This window comes from Plectropomus leopardus, chromosome 12 (genome assembly GCF_026936395.1).
Source record: "Plectropomus leopardus strain MGB_pleo_1.0 chromosome 12, ASM2693639v1, whole genome shotgun sequence".
Classification (NCBI taxonomy): domain Eukaryota; kingdom Metazoa; phylum Chordata; class Actinopteri; order Perciformes; family Serranidae; genus Plectropomus; species Plectropomus leopardus.
In genome coordinates this window covers 28,051,268-28,071,007 of record NC_142187.1, presented here as the reverse complement: position 1 = coordinate 28,071,007, position 19,740 = coordinate 28,051,268, and the positions used below count along the sequence as shown (strand labels likewise).

The 19,740-nt window shown below is 36.7% G+C and overlaps 1 protein-coding gene across 1 annotated transcript; it reads left to right on the top strand.

The window, feature by feature from the left end:
* Positions 1–208: 208 nt before the first annotated feature.
* On the top strand, positions 209–19,699 carry LOC121950866 (macrophage mannose receptor 1-like). Its single transcript, XM_042496949.2, has 32 exons — positions 209–368; positions 811–1,167; positions 1,585–1,755; positions 2,390–2,545; positions 3,996–4,106; positions 4,802–4,939; positions 5,059–5,238; positions 5,871–6,025; positions 6,193–6,306; positions 7,005–7,120; positions 7,256–7,404; positions 7,495–7,694; positions 9,054–9,184; positions 9,357–9,429; positions 9,541–9,694; positions 9,916–9,954; positions 11,136–11,299; positions 11,417–11,484; positions 11,768–11,868; positions 11,999–12,141; positions 12,302–12,407; positions 12,851–12,978; positions 13,256–13,303; positions 13,512–13,547; positions 13,950–14,052; positions 15,926–16,155; positions 16,482–16,647; positions 16,837–17,007; positions 17,122–17,238; positions 18,025–18,183; positions 18,419–18,445; positions 18,529–19,699. Exons 1-32 carry the CDS (start codon positions 278–280, stop codon positions 18,789–18,791), a joined length of 4,365 nt encoding a protein of 1,454 aa, XP_042352883.2. The 5' UTR covers positions 209–277; the 3' UTR covers positions 18,792–19,699.
* The last annotated feature ends 41 nt before the right edge of the window (positions 19,700–19,740 follow it).

The window sequence follows — 19,740 nt, the reverse complement described above, 5'->3', positions numbered from 1 at the left end:
TTCAAATGTTTGGTATATGTGTAGACAGGGTGTGCTTTTTGTCTCCTACATTGCCTGTTGATTATGCAATGTCAAAAAACAGCACGTGGGTTCTGGTTTAAAAAAAAAAAAAAAAAAGGGTATAACTCGGAAGTAAAATGTTGGAAAAAACAGGTTTGCGTCAACACACACACAAAAAAAAAAGCAGCATGACACGACAGGATGTGTCACTACTATTAAGACTGACTTTCATTAATCATTCACACTACTCGTATCCTCTGTGAGAAATGCATGGACAATGTCTTCAGAACTCAGAAGATCATCAATGAAGAAAACTTATTCAGCCTTTGTGCTCCTCATCCAGACATTACAATGTTTGACTATAGATGGTACAGTATTACAACTTTTCTTTTTCTCTTTTTATTTTTTGGTGAGATTGTCAAGATGTGCACTTTACTTTTAATGTGAGACTATTGTGTCCTTTACCATGCACCAGTGTGCATGTTAGTGTTTGCAACCGACCTTGATATAATCCAAAATATTTTTTTGTATATTTGCTACAGTTCAGTATCAAGGTGAATGCAGTATTACTTTTTATATTTATATTTTGCAGACACAGGATGATTATAATGTAATGGGATTGTTTTAACTTTGTTTGCTTACTAAATTCCTGTTTATCCTCTGAAAACTTGGCAGTAGTATCATCCATATAATATACAATTTAGTTGGACACAAATAAAACAACCCAGGAAAAGACTGTACAAACAGATGAAGGATTTTCCAGTTTCTTTTGCAATGGACATTCAAAATTGCGTAATTCTTTCTCAACAGATACGCCATTTCAACTAACTAATAAGGACACTGGCTTTTGTTTGGTTAAAACAAACAACCAATGCAGTGACTTGCGCTGGACAACCAGTGACCGACTGCTGGTTCAAATAAGAAACAAATGCCTGGGAGTCCAGGGGAAGAGTGTTGGAAGTGAGATAAACCTCTACGATTGTGACGAAGAAAGCGACCTCCAAAAATGGGAATGCAAGAATGGAACAGTGCTCGCCCTGAAAGACCAAGAGCTCTACATTGATCTCACTCGTGATAGTGCAGCAGTTCTCTCCAAAACAATAGGACCCAATAACCACCTCACAATTTCAGGGACACCCAATGGTGCTTGTTCGAGAACATTCAGAGGTAAAGTATAAAACCAGAGTAAAAGAACTTGCACAATACACACTAAATCACAATTATTTTTCAATAACTTCAAATGGAATGATGAAGACAGTTTTAGAGATTAAAATAGATTGTTAGATAAAGATATGAAAAGTAAAAATTATATTTCCATGTTAGCTTAAACCAACAGAGGATCAAACTGCTTAATAGCTACCATGCATTGCTATGTGCGACACATGCCATACAGTCATACTTGTTCCATAAATCCTAATCTGAATTGTGGTAAAGACATAGTAGAACACATATTTTCAGGACTCTATACTGCATTTAAAATACAGTTTAGCATCATGTTTTGAAGTGGTTTGTCATGAGTCAAAAAAAGAGGCAAATCACTACAGGCACTGAAACTTATCTTTCCTTTTTCTTATCACTTCTTAGAACTCTATGCCATTGGTGGAAATGCAGCTGGACTGCCGTGCATGTTTCCCTTTCTGTACAAAGACCAGTGGTACTCAGAATGCACTACAATTGACTCTCCAGAAAAGAAACTTTGGTGTGCTGTTGAAACAAAATACCAAAGTGAACGTTGGGGATACTGCCCAGTTACTTGTGAGTACTGCCTGTGAAAACTTAGAGTATGTTCTGTTATACTACAGTGAGATGAGGTCATGTACACAATTCAAGTGTACATGGATTGAAAAGTGGGTTATGAAAGCTTTCAGGATCAGTCTCTGGCAACACAACTATTTTCATTCATACAAGATTTAAAAAAGAGAGAACTGAATAAAAAAAGTGGAGTTACTGTAGGTTAGTTACTGTGTTGCTTGCTGTCTTTGCTATATCATTAGTAATTAATTTTCAAGTAGCTATCATGTCATCAATATGCATCCAAACCTACCTCTAATTTCGAAAAGCCTTTCATGAAGGCCGTTTTGCCAAGAATAGAAAAGATACAGACAGCGGAATAAAATCACTCATACAAACTTTAAAAAAATGTAAGTAATCAGGTTGTGATTATGCAGTGATTATGACCGAGGTACATGCATTTACATCGCTGCATTGCTCAGTAAAATTCTTCAGAGGAGAGGGGTTAAGGTTTGCCCAAAAGTTGTTATTTAATTACGGTGATCTATATCATTCAATTAGGACAAAAATAGTAATAATAGTAGTAAAAAAATTTTTTGGTAGTTAACAAAATATATGTTGTTTTTTTTTTTGTTTTTTTTAAAATATGCATTTATAGCAAAAGATGGCTGGACCAAACATCCAACAACAGGAGCCTATTACCAGCTCAACACACAAGCAGCTCTGACTTGGCCCCAGGCTTCAACCAGCTGCAAACAGCAGGGTGCCTCCCTGCTCAGTATCAACGATCCCCACGAACAGGCTTATGTCACAGGTAAGGTGAAACTGACTCTATGCTGAATGTTTGGATAAAAGAAGCATACACGTGGGCACTTGAAATAATTATGTGCTTTTTGTTTTCCCACTAATGGATTCCTTTATTATTAAGATAATTTAAAAGACCAGTCTGTAGGATTTAGAGGAACCTAGTGATTAACACTGCAGTATTCATTGCTCGGGAGATAATTACAGGGAGCCAGAGTTTCCACAGAGGGCTGCTTTCTTTTGCGGATGAGCCTGACTTAGAAGCATTGTAGTTCCAGTGTGGTTATTGCTGTGCTGCATTTTAATGGTGCAGACAAGAGGAAGTTGGTTGCTCTTTGTCCTTACAGAGTTTGCGGTTTGGCGCTTACTCTGCTGTCTTATTCCTTTCATTACAAAGTTAACACAGAGACTTTGCTGTAGCCGCTATTGCAAAAATTTTTTAATCTTCTCTGCCACTAAAACTGTGTTTCCATCAAAGACTTTTGGTGTAGTACCTTTAGTACCAAATCTAACACCTGGACCCTAGATCTGCATAGAGTTTTCCACCATCACTCACTGCTCCCTCCAGCAGTACTAGCTGTATTTCCTTGTTCACCAGTGATACAGAGTGAAGTCTGCAGTCAGTCAGTTCATTCTCTATTGACTGCAGAATTTCTAGCTCCACCTTTTTGTATCAGATCTGTGTGCTTGGATCCCAAAGCAGAGGGAAAAATAGGAATAGTTTCAAAGGTTCCATCGACAACTTTTCACAACGGAAATACAAAAAAATGCGTACTGAGCCGAACTGGACCAAACCAAACTGACCTACTGGTGGAAACACCCCATAGAGTTCTGCGTCTGCGTCAGCCACGCGTCGAGAGAGATTTGCCTGCCGCTTCATGCAGCAAAGATGACAAAGAGTTGGAGAAGGGGCAGGCAGCTGAAGCTGCAGCACAGGCCAGGGTGTCCCAGGAGACAAGAAAAAGAAGACAGTTGCTTCTTTTGTTGCAGTAATGATCTTGTGGGGCAAGTGCCACTGTGACCAATGATGATTGAATGGGAAATGTTTTACACAAAAGTGTAAAAAATACAGAATTCTGGGAATCAGTTGTGTCTTTTGTCTGAAAAAAACAAAGGGGACTCAGCAGCCAATTCCAGTGGGCTTAAGTTACAGGAAATACCTGTTTATACAAATGAACAAATCATCTGTGAAGTTCAGTGATGAAAACAATGCTTAGTATGTTATATTCCATTTTGGCAGTATAAACCCCTAAATCCAACACACTGAACCTTTAATGCAACCTTTACATGTATTACTGTTATTACTGTTATTATTATTATTATTATTATTATTATTATTATTATCTCTTTGTTTGCGCAAATACTGTTCTCTCATTGAAATAATTGGGCCTCACCAACAATTCCTGACAGAGGGACAATTAGAGATAATTTTGTCATTTTTTTCTCCATTCCCACAACAGCAATACTAGGCACAGCGGGCACTAAGCTTTGGATAGGGCTGATCGTGGATCCAGAACATGGCTGGAAATGGTCTAATGGAAGGCCTTACCGCTATCTGAAATGGGACTCAGGTAGGCATGTTTTCAACTTCAATGGCAACACCAAAAACAGGTTTTTAATCCAAACATGATCTATTCCTGTCTACAACCAAGGGGTTTTTGTGCTGAAACATAAGTTTCAACATATCTGCTACACTATGAAATTTTACATCTTCAACACTGCCAACATTTATTCCTGTAACTAGGATGAATAAAATGTATTAGCAACAATATTTTTTAAACATAAGCAGATAAGTTAAATCCTTTCTCCATTATGCTCAAATCTGTACCAGAAAATCTTAATGATTATAATCCAGATGGTTGTGAATTTGTAAACTCACTTCACATTAGCCTCCAATAGTACTGAATTTACAATGAGGTTACTTAATAAGGTTATTTAATAGAAACTGATTTGAGCAAACAATCTGTGCTTTTCCTCAGGAAAAGTAGTAAGCTAATAAGTAGACAGCAGAAAACTTAAGTCACTCTCACATTTGTCAAACATATACAAGAGAAATAAAAGTTCCAGTATCTATCTTCCAGCATCTCTAAAGGACACAAAGTATCACATTATATTTTATACATGCAAAACCCCAAGCGTATATACATTAAAATTTGAGGTTTTACAGGAGCCCATGTGCAAGACTGTAAAACTGAGACAAATAAGAAGGCTTTCATGAGTCTGTTTGCCAAACAAATGTTAAATATAACCATCATCTTGTTTTTAGGACATCCACTTCCTGACCCAGGACACAACTGTGCAATTGTTGAACCTGCTGCAGAGTACTCCTGGCAAAGTTCACCTTGCAGCAAGAAACTCGGGTACATCTGTTACAGTAAAGAGGCCGAGGTACTGCCCACAAAAGGTAACGACAAATATCAATTCTATGCTGCTCTACACATCCCTGCATATAGCTACACTGAATATCTGTCATTAAGTCCCGATATTATTTTCTCTATCTTTGTTTTTGTTTTTTTTGATCAGCTGTTGAGACAGGATTTTGTTCAAGACCTTGGATTCCCTACAGTGGCCACTGCTTCTACCTTAATCAAACCCAGAAAACATGGTCTGAGGCTCAGAGGGAGTGTCGTAACTTTGGAGGGGACCTAGTCAGCATCAGCAATGTGGAGGACCAAAGCTTTGTCATATCTCAACTTGGATACAGTACGTGAGAAAATAAAAAACAAACAAAACTCAAGTTTTTCTTTAAGGAAGAAATCCTTACCACATAGAGCAGAGCCCCCAGGCTATCCTTTCTCCCAGCTTTTTTCCAGGCATTGTTATGTGCTGCACTGTTTAAATACCTCTAAGGAAATTTACACTTTAACATCATTCATTTTCATGTGCTGAGCTGAAGTTGACAGATCCTGAGATCTTATTTTATTATCACTTTAATTACCAGATGATAGTTAAACCAACTACCCTATCCAATAAATGCATGCCATTCCCTTTGTAACAAAACACCTCTGTACTTTTTCCCTGAAAGTCAAAATTACATTTGTGGAATTACTTCTTAAAAATTATGTTAATGCCTCTGCTATATTATGCTGCAGGAAACCTTTGATGACTTTCATTTGTTTATGAAATAGTATTACTGTATACTAGCCAGCTGGTAGTCAAACAGTTGAAACATCAGCCAGTGTTTGGAAAGCATGAATGAACCAGTTGAGTAGGACAAATTAAAAGAAAAAACAACACATTATTAACATGTGCAGATGACTGTTATTCCTAGAAACAAATGAAGTCAATTGCACGAGGTTCACAGAAAGATACGTTTCTTTTGCTCATGTCTGCAGAATCCTCCGATGAGCTCTGGATTGGACTGAATGACAAGAAGACAGAGGGGCTGTTTGAGTGGATTGACCACTCTACTGTCAGCTTCACTAGCTGGCAATTTGGGAAACCTGTTAGCTCTACTGATGTAAAGGACTGTGTTCTCATCAGGGGACAGGTAAGGAGCATGTTTAGTTGTGCTGCACATAATATTGTCTTCGTGTAAATGTACAGAACATACCCTCAGTTTTAAGACTTTGACATTTTTGTTCCACATTTGATTAAGAAGTGCACTGACTGCTGTACCTTACACAAAAATACATATATGATGGTAAATTGTTGCAGAATGGGAACTGGGAGGATCGTTCTTGTGAGGAAAAACATGGCTACATTTGCATGAAGATGAGTGCCTCAGTACCCACAGGAGATCAAGTGGAGAAGGACCCTGGCTGCAAAGCTGTGCGTTAAGTTTACTTTTTATTAGTATAAGTATTAAAAGTAGTTTCTCTTATTTATAAAATAATTCCTGAACTTTAGGTGGATGTAATGCCTGAACTTCCAGGCACTTCATCTAATTCTAACATCCCCAAAGCTCAACAAAGGTTTTTAGCCTTTTCAGCTCAGTGTTTTTGTTGTCCCTAGCAAAGCTCTAATAAATTCATGGTACCCTACATGATATGTGCCTAGGTAAAAAAGAAGACAAAGTTAGTGAGTTACCTGGTGAACACAGTTGAGCAGCATCAGTGACAACAGATAACATTTGTAGGTGTTTAAGAACATTACTTCAAATGAATGATAATGTTGCTTATTACTATGTGACAGTATAAGAAAAAATAAATTAGGGCTTTACATTTGTCAAAGTGTTATAGAGTTCCCTCAAGTGGACAAAAAACATTAATGCAACTTAAAATATAATGTTTAACTTGATAATACTTGTAGTGCATTAGGCCAGCTTTTTAGTGAATATTTCTGTGATTGTAGCACTTTTTATATTTTTCTGATATATATAGGTTTTAAAAGTTAGTGAAAATTAAATCAACCATGTTGATAGTTGGAGGGATCTGTTTTTCTGTCTTTTTCATCATAAAATTGTCTCAACAGCTGAATCATAAAATTATCTTTCTTCTTCTTTTTTTTTCTTTTTTCCAAAAATCCAGCGGTGGAGAAGACATGGCTCATACTGCTACTTTATAGGGATGCAGACCAAAACTTTTGATGAAGCCAAAGATGACTGCACGAGCTCAAATTCTTACTTAGCTGATGTTTCAAATGGGTAAGAACATGTATTTTAACTCCAAATGTTCTCAGCAAAACTACATAGGCCAATGTACTGAGAGCTTCAAAATGTCATAAAAAGTTTTGTTACCATATAAAATGTAGTAACACCTTATTACATAAATATTTCCAGGGTGGATAATGCGTTCCTCGTCAGCTTGGTTGGGTTGAGACCAGAGAAATATTTCTGGCTAGGCCTCTCGAACCAGAAAAACATCGATCAATTTGTGTGGACCAACACAGACTCTGTGAAGTTTACTCACTGGAATGCTGAAATGCCAGGTATGTTTAGGTTTTAATTTTCATCTGTAAGATGTGGCAGAGAGAGACTTCACAACTGACAGTTTATGATATCACCCCTGACAATGCTAGGTCTCCGACAGGGCTGCATTGCCATGACAACTGGGATTTTTGCTGGCCTCTGGGATGTGCTGCCCTGCACCAATAAGGAGAAATACATCTGCAAACACCTGGCAGAGGGGGCAGTTGTAACTCCTGTACCACCCACCTCTACCTCAAATGTATGCCCACTATCCTGGACTCGAATAACATCGAGAAACTATTGCTATAAGGTATAGTCACACACACACACACACACACATATATATATATATATATATATATATATATGCATATTCAGTGAGACTTTAAAAAATCTGGGGCATGTATTATATTTGGCTTGGTAAAAAAAAAATAAAAATCCAGTAGTATAATTTTATATCTATCCTTTGGACCTGACCTACGTGACTGAATATCTCCTCTCCCTTAGCTCGATGAGTCTTGTCACACAGTAGTGTTTATGTTACAGAACTGCACTGGCCAGTGGTGGCGAGGACATTAGTAGATTGTTTATGGAAATATTTTTGGTACCATAGACAACCAGTTTAGCTTCAAGGCTAACCACTTTATCAATTGTGAATCTATGCCTTGAAAGAATTAGCTGAATGTACAGAAGACAAATCTTCTCATCAGCTTTTCTGAGGCCTCTAACACCATTTTTTTGGCTGAGTTAATCGGCAAAAGTTTTTTTCTGACATTGATTTAAAGGGTCATGCCCTTTAAGCATTATAAGCGGCCTCGCATATTGGTATGCCAACCACACTATGTACGTCAAATGGAGCGATAGATTTGCCATTCCTTTTGACATTAATAATGGAGTATGACGGAGGGGGGGCTTCGTTCACCAGCCTTGTTCAACGTGTACATGAGTGATTTACCAACTGAGAAGCCTTGAAATGGCCTTTTTGATTAGTAAATCATATTATGTATGCAGACAATCTGGCTATTCTCTCTCCTAGAAGTACTAAGTTGATACTCCATGTTTCGAGTGAGGATTCAGGCAAACTGTGCAACACAGTGCTAAAAAAAAAGTTATTGCAATATGTAGAAAAAAAGGGTTTAAGGACCTGAACTTTCCAGATTCAGTCTGTAATGTTATCATTAAAGATAAACTACTGATTATGATGACATTATATGATCAAACTATCATGTAGGCAAGAAAATTCTACATGTAGTCAACATGTCAAGATAGGTCTCTTTAAGGCATACTGCACTCAAGTCTATACTGCCCCCCTCTGGAACAAGTTTAAAAAGGCAAGCATATCATGAGCTCCAAATGTCCTACTCTGACCATAAAGATGAACTCAACTGAAAAACTAAATAGCATAGACTAATCCTTTTTACCTCAGTCAAATCCAACTAATCAAAATCTTGAAAACTTACAACTGTTGAATGGAACATCTTAAGTAGGACATCTAAATTAGACATTTCAAGTACCATGGTTCAGATACATATATATGTGTATGGACTTGTGCTATGACAAACAGAACTACTCCAGAAGCCACACAAAGTGCAAAGACAGTAAAACATTTTTGTCTTGTTAAGAAATCAAACTAACAAACAATGTTGAACTTCTTTGTCTTCTGGTTAAGCTGTTTTTGGGATCTCCACATTCATCTTCAGAAGGGAAGACCTGGTATGAGGCCAGAGATTACTGCAGGGCCATTGGAGGGGACCTGCTCAGCATCCACAGTAATGAGGAACTAAAAGAGCTACAAGAACGGTGCAGTAAAAGTAGTAAAGTAAAAATAAAAAGACAATACACTAGCTGCACAAGAAGACAACAGTTGGCTTGTGTCCAGCAGAGCACTGGCAAAAACGTTCTCTTTAATGTTTTTTACACCGGTTTTATACTTAATTAATTAACCATATTATATAATCATTATCTTTTACAGCTATAGCACAGTCTGGATTGGACTAAGTGCCCCTGACCCAGCCACCGGTTACGTATGGAGTGATGGATCCCCGGTAGGTTAACGGTTCTCTACTTTAATAATTGAATCAGTTTTATTGTAGTTTCAGTTTTAGTGTAGGACACTCATAAATCACAGTGTATTTTTTTATTTGGTTTGCTTACAGCTGCAGTTCCAACACTGGGAGGATGGAGAGCCAAACAATAAAAACAATGTTGAATCTTGTGCTGAATTCAAAATGCACAGGCGGGACTCACGTGGGTCTTGGAACGATGTGCACTGTGAGATGTACAAAGGATGGCTGTGCCAGATTCGTTTAGGTAAAATGACAGTCTGAAATTGTTTTTTTCCCTCTTGGTTAGTTACCAAAGTTATGAAGATAAGAGTGCAACTTTTATTTAAGGTCAACAAAGCAAACTTGACCCTCAAAACAGTGTTTTGCTCAAATCTATGTAGGTGAACGTAATCTCATCTCAGCGCTGCACACTGTCACTTCAGTGCTCTATTCAGTGTTAAGCATATACATTTCTTGTCCTTACAGGAGTGAAACCAAAACCACCTCCAGCCCCCGCCACTCCTGGTAAGTGATCCATTTTCCTATGTAAGCACACAGAAAACACTACACATGCGCTTTCAGCACAAGCCTTACCTTCACTGTATGTTTTAAAGTTGCTGCTGTTTCTTCTCTGTATGTTAATCATCCTTTAATAATTAGTGTGGCACACTGGCTACACATCTTTACATTTACATGATAAACTTCTTCCACCAAAAGCAAAAGTCTACAGCCATGCGAGCAGTTCTGTGAGGCTAACTTCAGCTAAATGTTAAACAATATCAACATGCTGACATTAAAGTCACCATGAAATGGTAAATACATTTTCCTAGTTTTATTGGTATATCTGTGTTGACTGATCATTTATCTCTTATTATATGACAAATATGTTAAATAAAATCCATGTGATTTTTTTCTCATTCTGCCAAATTTCTTGTGACTCTGCTTGTAAAAATTCATCCAATCAAGTGAGACTTTGAGGGGACTAGCTAGCTAAACTGGTCAAATTAAACCGCTCTTCACTGTTTGTGGGTTGTAGCAGCTGGTTAACAGAGCAATAAGAAGACAGGAAGAGATGTCCATTTGAAAATATGTGTGGAAAACCCTTTTTTCACCATTTGCAAAACAACTTGATGACTCTCTTCTGTGTCCTCCTCCTGTCCTAATACACTTTAGCTCCATATCGTGATAAGCATTAAGACCTCAATTTAAATCTGTAAATGTACATTGCTCAATTATTCTGTTTTAGTGGAAATATTTAATTTTACTAGGAAAGTTGTTGCAATACAGAGGTTAAAGACGCTCTTATTTTTGTTTCACTGGGACTTTAAGCGGTGGGTTTACAATGTTCTCCATCCGAGTGTCTATATGCCACAAATGTGAATCTCATTGGTTGTAATGTGAGTAAAAGTCAGGGGATCCTCAAAGTTTGTAGGATACATCAACAGGAAATGATGGATGTCTAGACATTTTCTGAAAATCAATTTAGTAGAAATCAAGATATTTCACTAAACTAGAAAAAAACAACTCTGACCTGCTGGTAGCAGTGGGATACAAGTTAAGAAATCACCAAAGTCAGTGGGATTCAAACCTGTGTTATCATGAACATCTGTTTAACCCATAGATCAATGCCGCTGGCAACAAAAAGCAACAGACATCTAAACCCATATATATACTGAAATATAAGCACATTTCTGACACATTTTCAGACTACAACAACACCTCAGACGGCTGGATAGTATGGAAGGATTCTCAGTATTATTTCAACAATTGGGCGTTATCCATGGAAGAAGCTCGGCGCTCCTGCCAGCAGAGACATGGTGACTTGGTAACCATCAACAGTGAAGCTGAAAGTGTCTTTTTATGGAAACGGGTGAGAAGCATTTGTACAGCATCACTGACATTACTCATTAGCTGTACACTTTAGATGAAAACATACTGCATTCTGACTTCTACTGACTTTACTGTGTGCTTCTAACTGTGTGAATAGATAGCCAAAGGTTATGGTGATAGGCCTTACTGGATAGGCCTGAACGTAGAGCTTGACAAAACATATGGGTGAGTATGAATTAAATCATGAATAACTGATTAAATAAACATCAAATAATAATCTATTTAAGTTCAGTTTAGTTTTCTATCAAAACTATGTAACACATAGATAAAATGAATGGTTGCATAATATGTTGCACTCTTTGTAATTTCATTGGATTGTGGATGGAAAGGAGGGACAAAGAAACAGATTATGACAAGATTTAAAATTAAAGTGAATGGAAATGAAAGTAACAGTGTGCCATGGATGTGACTCTTAAATTTATATGTAATCTTATTATTTTCCAAAAAGGTGGATGGATGGTTCTCCAGTGGTGTTTCAAAGATGGGATGAAAATCAACCCGCTTTCAAACGTAATGATGAGAATTGTGCTGCCATGACTGTATCTACAGGTGAGTGTCATGAAATTAATTGATATAGAAAATTAATTTCATACAGAAAAATCTGAGATAAAATTTTAAATGTAAAACTGAACATTGTTGTTGCTTAACTATTTATTAAATATTTTTGTTTGGCTTACAGGCTTCTGGCATGATTATAATTGTGGGTATGAGCACAGATTTATCTGTAAACGCAGTAGCACACCACATGCCAATGCCACTGTAGCGCCCACAGTTCCTCCCAAAGGTGGCTGTCCACAAAACTGGAAAAGATTTAACTCAAAGGTCAGAGGACACATTTTATTGTTGTTTGGCAGAAAAAAACTGATGTTGCATGAAATGAGCCTTCGACGTGATACCATTGATCTATTTTTGGATTTAAAAAAAATACGCTATTGCTATTTTGAGAATGCATTTTTTTTTTGTTTGTTTGTTTTACTTATAGTGTTACAACATCATTACCAGCCAGAAGGAAACGTGGCAGGGTGCGAAGACACAATGCAAATCTATGGGAGGAAATATAGCCTCAATTCTCTCAAGAGATGACCAAGGTGTGTTTTAGGCAATCATCATCTGTTATAAATGACATTTTTACATTGAGAATTGTCAACTGTTTATTTCTGAGAAATGCATTTCACTTATGTTTGACATAAAAATATATATGTCTGCTGGGTATCAAGTTTGGGAAAGCCAGGGACAATGGGCCACATTGCTAAACAGTTGAACACATTTTAAGTAGTTTGCAATAAGACTTTAAATATTTCTTTAATCCCAAATATTTATCTACAAACATAAAATGTGTATATTGTTCTCATGTAGTAGAACATATAGTACTACGTATAATAGATCTTAAAACTTTAGGCATTTACGGTCTACTAAGAACAAACAAAACTATTCATTATGAACAAGTGCACATGCCCTATAGTGCAGAAGTTGATATTTAATATGATTATTGTCTCTTAATTTACATTATCAGTATGTGTTACCATTTCAGTGTTTTTGACTATTAAACTGGCTGAGACACCTACCACAGACCTGTGGATTGGTCTGTATAGTTCACCTGGCAGTTCATTTCTTTGGACTGATGGGCGACCGATGAGATACACTAACTGGGGAAATGACGTAAGTGGAGAATTCTATAACAAAAATACCAACAAAAAAAACAAAACAATACTTTATTTGTTAACTAAAATGTGCAAGTTTCTCAAATGCAACTTCTCCATCCTCCAATCAGAGTGATGGAGGACCCTTTTGGGGTCATTTAAATGTTTAAACTTTACTGTATATGAGGCCTAACTGTATCAGCTCAGGGCCTAAACAACTGAGGTTATGCCGCAAGTTCACACAACCTTTATTAAGTGTTGTGATCAAGTTCTGACAACCTGGTTCTCCATTGCAGATTTACGACAGCCATCACCCTTATCACCGCACCCTGTATGAATTGGAGGTAAAAACCTTTTGATATTTGTTATGTAATGTATACCACTTCACTTGTTTTGACTTGGAGCAGATACACATCAGACTTTAATGACAAATTGAGGTTGTGTTGCCTATGTCTTGCTTCACAATTTTGATGAATATGCATCTGTTTGGTTTGTGACATTTTCTGTTTGTGTTTCCATGCAAACTTCTGACATCGTTAATTTACACTGAAGATGAATTATGACTTCTATCAGCCAATGTATACGGAGGTAATACTTTTTGACATACTCTAATATGCAATATAACTTTTCTTGTCTTGACTTAATTTTGAGAAGATTTTTTTGTTTGAATATATAAAATCATTCGAAATATTAAGAATGTATAGGGATCCCTTTAGAAGTACGGCCATAATAGGAAAAGCACAGGTGTTGCTATTGACAATAACAGCTGCTCTGTTCTATTTAAGCGTTCAGTGACAGTGATGGTGAGCAATGAGCGATACCACAAACCTGAAATTAAAGCACCTAGATGGAATTCAACCATCATTCGTCTCTTTATTTATACCTGTGCTTTTCCTACTCATACAAGTAAAAATGTGATGAAAAAGGTCTTCAGTCACCTAGATCTTTCCATACATTGCTCTTTATCTCACAATTGCTGTGTTTCACCAGAGACAATGTGCTGTGATGACTCCTAATTCCCAAGTTGGTATTGGAAAGTGGGTGAAAAAGTCCTGCAATGACACCAATGGATACGTCTGTCTTCGAAATCTTGGTGAGTCTATTTTCTGTCCTTTCTGTTGAATGCATATTTGAGGGACTATTGATCATATTCAAACAGTCACAAAACTTTGCACATACATTACAACAGGTGGAAAATTTGACATTTCAAAATTGTTCGATAGCGCCCTTTACAAAATTTCAATTAAGTAGCCCTTGTGGTATACATTTTATATTTAACATTTAAAAACATTTTTTTAAAAAACATATTTAACATTTAAAAAAGTCTTTTGGAGCCACACATTAAGTGAGGTTTTACCAAAGATGGTAAGGGCGTGAACTGCTCTACTCTGCCCCTGACTGGCTTACCTTAACATTGTTAACCAATGCCACCCCAAGTTTCTGTAACTTGAGAGTACATTGTCCAATCTGCCCAAATGTGTCATACTTGAATAGAGTCCCAGCCAGAAAACACCTATGAACCAATACTAACTGACAGTAATAGCTCAGCCTATTGGTAACAAAAACTACTTTATATCTTTTTTATATTTCAATAGTTGGTAGCCCAGCTTTCAATAGGTGATCCATGACCCCTAAGGGCTTAAGTTTTCATGGAATTTCATGGCAGTGGCTAGTTGTAAAGTTTCTATGTTCCACCATGAAACAGGAGGTGGTTTGTAACATCTGCCCCAAAATTCACGTATTTGATAACAACTTGTCTGCAGACATATAAATATTTACTGATAGTTAAAGCACCACCCATTGGCAACAGTCACATGTTATGCTTCATTGCACTCCTGCAAGCAAGTTGACCTGATCCACCTCAAATTCATGTTGAAAAGCATGAAGACACTGAGTATGCTACAGTTCGAGGATTTTAAATGAACTGCTGGCAGGAAATGACATGCTCTATACTTTGATGTAAAACTCCTAGCAGGTTGACAAGATCGACTTCAAACGAAATCAGAGAAGCCTTAACAACTTTACGGTCCTTGTTTTTGAGTGAATATTCTGAGTTTTTATTGAACACCTTTGCCATACCTGTGCATTATTTACTGTGAATCACAAAGTTGTTGTAACTTGATTGTACACTGTCCAGTCTGCCCCTAAGTTCACGTTTGATAAGACTCAAAGATTGGTCTATTCGTAGAAAACACAAACATTTCATTTCCAGCACACAACACTGATGGTGGGCTTATTGTTGAATCCTTGTTAAATCATGCTGGCTAGCTGATGCTTAATCATGGTGTGGCACCTGTCCATACCAGCGAGGCAAACTAGTAAGCTAACAGTTACGTACTTTTGAAACATATTGGTCAATTTGCTGTTATACAATTTCAAATATACAAACGCTCATGTGAGCCACATAGGCATATTTTATAATCTTTTCTTTTAGCAACATACTCTGAAATACCATCCACCTCAGAAACAATGATGCTGTACAATTACCACTTTTATTATTATTATTATTATTATTATTATATATTTTATTTTCCATTTGCACATTTGGACTTGAAACAAGAAGATGTTTTAACTCAACTGCAAACTGACCAATCTGTCCCAAATTTCTCATAGTTGATATCAGTCTAAATGCCAATATAAAGTCAAAGTCATTGCAATACCGACTGGCAAGAGCAAGTCGGCCTTCTTGTGACAAACAACATTTAATTTACATGAAATATACACCGTGTTAACTGGGCTTGATATACAGAAACATAAAGAGTATGTTCTCCAACACCACATGGTGGGTTTTCATATATTTCTATGCCAATATTCCCTGATGATCAAAACTGTAATTTCAACAGTAAAAATAAAGGATGTGCTGTATTGTGTTTAAAAAAAAAAACAGGCTTTTACAAACAGGACAGTTTGAACATCTTGAACATTAATGGAAAAACTTAATTTGTCTAATTTCTCACCCTAAACAGACCCATCTCTCTCAGACACCCCTGAAACAACACCTACCGACTACGTCAAGATTTTAAATGACTCTATCAAGGTTGTTTCTCAGAATATGAGCTGGGATGCTGCCAGAAAGCACTGTGAAAAAGATGGTGCCAAACTGGCTAGTCTGAGAAATGAGTGGACAAAGATCTATACTGAGTTTATGGCCAGGACTTTCAAGTCTCCTCTGTGGATTGGACTGAACAAAAAGGAGGTACAGGGCAAAAAGCCTCTCAAGTGGTTGATTCATAATTCAGAAATTTTATTAAACTAAAACTTTTTAATGATTTTGTCCATACAATCCTAATAGAGCAGAATTAATGTACATGTGTTCAGATCAATTAGATACACAAGCGCTACATATTTATATAATATTTATCAATAATTTATATACATTTAACAGACTTTTCAGCAGTGTCGGAGACCACTTATTGTAAAAAATAAAGAAATAAAGAAACAAAGAAACAAAAAAGGGGGGTGGGGGGGGTCATGATTTAATGTATAAATAAGACAGATTACAGATTTCCACTGTTTTTCCAGACTGGTGGATATTTCAGATATATTGATGGCTGGCGTTTGACCTCCACCAATTGGGATAGAAGGGAACCATCCTCATACCGAGATTGTGTGTCTGTGAATAAGGATGGAAAGTGGACGACTACTGACTGCAAACGAAACATGAGCAGCATTTGCATGAAGTCTACAGGTAAGGCTCATGTAAATTTGAATAAATACATATGTGACTCACTCTAATGTTATGGACGTAATGCTGACATACATCCTACCTTTACCTGTTTGAAATATGGTCACAATTCTTGCCACTGTATTAGATGCGACATAATTTTCTTGCTCTAAATGCATGCACTATACAGTAATTAGCTTCTCTCATTCACAGATGTGCCACCAACAGAGTCAACTGATTTCCCTGGGTTTTGCCCTGATGATCCAGAAACCAGCAGATACTCAAGGATGAGTAAAACCTGGCTGTCATATGGAGCTTATTGTTACCTCTTTATCACAGACAGGATTGAGTGGACAGATGCATCTACTAACTGTGCAAGACATGGTAATGATTTTCTCTGAATGTTCAAATACATATTCTCAATCACAGAGCTATGTTGAGCTTTTACTAAAGATAAACTATATTTTGTTTTTTGTTTTTTTTACTTTATTTGTAAAGGTGGAGCTCTTGCCAGCATTGGAAGTCCTGCTGAGCAAGAGTTCATTCTAAGCAATATTAAAATGCAACAAGACAGCCAAAATTCTTACTGGATCGGCTTGTATAAAACTCACAAAGGTACGTTGACATTGTCTGATCTTTCTTAATAAGAAACAGGCTACAGTTGAACATAAACAAGTGAAACTATGTCTGGAAAAAAGAAGCTTTAAAATAAAGAGGTTACAAAATTAAGCTTAATTATGAAATCCTGCTGAGCAGAGTACTGAAAATGGCATGGTAACTTCAGTATGTCTAATCAACAACAAATGGAGAATGGATAAGAGTAAGCTTTATTGGCCAAGTACGTGTATACATACAAGGACTTTGATTTCCATTTGTTATTTGTGTGTTTCTTGGTTTCCATCAGCTTTTTAGGTACCACATGTGCATATTTTGTATCATCTTGTCTGCAGTTTCTCTCAGCACATCACAGTAGTCTAGCATCCTTTAGCTTGTTTCGAATTTCTGGCCTCAGTGCCATTTAATAAATCTTATTTATTAGCTGCAGCATGGAGCAAAAAGAAACTCTGATTCACCTAGTGGGGAACATAGTCAGGTATTAAGCATATTAGGAGTAATATATTTACCTTAGCTAAAACAGGGCTAAAAGAAGACTGATATTGGATTTGCACTGTTCTGCTACACGTTTGCCCAAAATAACTTCATGAAGGTGATAATGTTAATGTTGTGTTTAGAAACTTTAAATGATAGGTTATACAAACCCATTTGCAAAAAATCTGTGTTTCAAAATCTTGTTTTGTGCTCACAGAGTGAAAGAATATTGAGTATCAAATTCATTTAACTTTTCTAGAACAAAAAAAAAATCTTCACAAAAAAGAAATACAGACTTCTGTTTTTCTCCAGGGATGTGGCAGTGGCTGGACAGGACCGTCATGGACTTCAGTAATTGGGGTCCATATCAGCCTGATAGTGGCACTTTTGGAGCGATTCGAATTAGTGATGGGACATGGATAACAGGCCATAAGTGGTATGACAGACCATATATTTGCAAAGCACCCAAAGGTGAGCTAATTAAACTTAATATGATTCAGTATGAATTAAAGTCATGTTTTACAAGGACAAGAATGTATGACACGTGGTATTAAAAATATTATATAATATATATGAATATTTAATATTAACATATTTATAACCATTTTTGATATTTGAGTATAAGATCAAGAAATGATACAGATTTGATACATATTCTGGAAAGTCTTTAGATTATTATATATATATATTTTTTTTATCTTTTTAGTATTATTACAAGTGGCAAAGACAACTGGTAAGTAATATCATTACTTTTATTTGTCTGATAATGATAAATTTGATCTTATGACTGATAATCTACCTATTTAATCTCTACAGCAAATCCGACTGTGAATCCTCTAGCCCGTGGCCACAACACTTTGGCAGTTGTGCTGGTCATTATTGTGATTGCCGTAGGGCTGGGCATCGCCTTGTTTCTCTTCAAGAGGTCTGGCCGCCGCTTGCCTATTCCTGAAAAGTTATCTACCTTCGACAACCCACTTTTCTTCAACAATGAGCGGTTCCACCCTAACCTGGTCGACACCAATAAACTGGTAGCAAATGCAGAGGAGGAGAACTCCGCACCTGTTATAAGCATGTGATGTAAACACCAGCAGAATTTACTGGGCGTACAATGTACAACGTATCTTGGGCAAAGGACTGAACATTTTCTGTTTTAAAAAGAGAGACATTACAGTGCAGTTTGACAAGATCTGACTATAATGAACACGAAAATTTAAGATGTCGGATGTCTTATTTTACATACAAATCTCCATTTGTAATAATATGAAATAATGGTTAATTGTGTATTTTATAGGCTAACAAATTGCTGATTAAAGATCCAGTGTGTAGATTTTAGTGGCATTATTAGCAGGAAAGGTATATAATAATCACATTTGTTATTAGTTTAGTATCACCGAAAAAATAATAACAGTAAAACTTGTTGGGTTTTTTTAATCATGCTTGTGTTTTTTTTGTTTGTTTGTTTGTTTGTTTGTTTATTACCAGTATGAGCTGTTTCTAAGTATGGAGTGGGCCCAGTCCCACAGAGTCCAGCATGTTGTTCTGGCCAACAGACAAACCAAACACCACACAACCAAAACAGTTAGAGGCTTTGCTTTTCCGTGTTTTTGTGTCAGCCACTGTAGTTCTTCTACTCGCAGACTGGAGAAGTTTAAGTTCTGCAAGCTCACCGAAGCCACTAAATCCTACACCCTAAACTTTCGACTTTATTGATTCATTCCATATTTCACTTAAGATACTATGCTTGCTAGGATTGCGAAATGACTACTGAACCTGGAGCAAGGCAAAAAATGAGATAAAAATAAAAATTCCCACTGGACCATAAGAGGGACCATTAAGACAGACAGTATACCATCATCGCATTTCATAAGCCTTGAAGCTATTGTAAATTAAATGTTATCTATCAAGAAATCAAGGTGTGGTGTAATTTGTGTCTTGCAAATGAGATTTAAAATATTGTATTAATTAAAGACGTTGAAAATAGCAACCCTTGGGCATCGACACCCATTACTGTTTTGGTTTTTTTTC

Coding starts and splice junctions, on each gene's coding strand:
- LOC121950866 (XM_042496949.2), top strand. CDS start 278: ATGTCTTCAGAACTCAGAAGATCATCAATGAAGAAAACTTATTCAGCC. Junction 2,546..3,995: donor CGAACAGGCTTATGTCACAG/GTAAGGTGAAAC, acceptor TTCCCACAACAG/CAATACTAGGCACAGCGGGC. Junction 6,026..6,192: donor GTGTTCTCATCAGGGGACAG/GTAAGGAGCATG, acceptor AAATTGTTGCAG/AATGGGAACTGGGAGGATCG.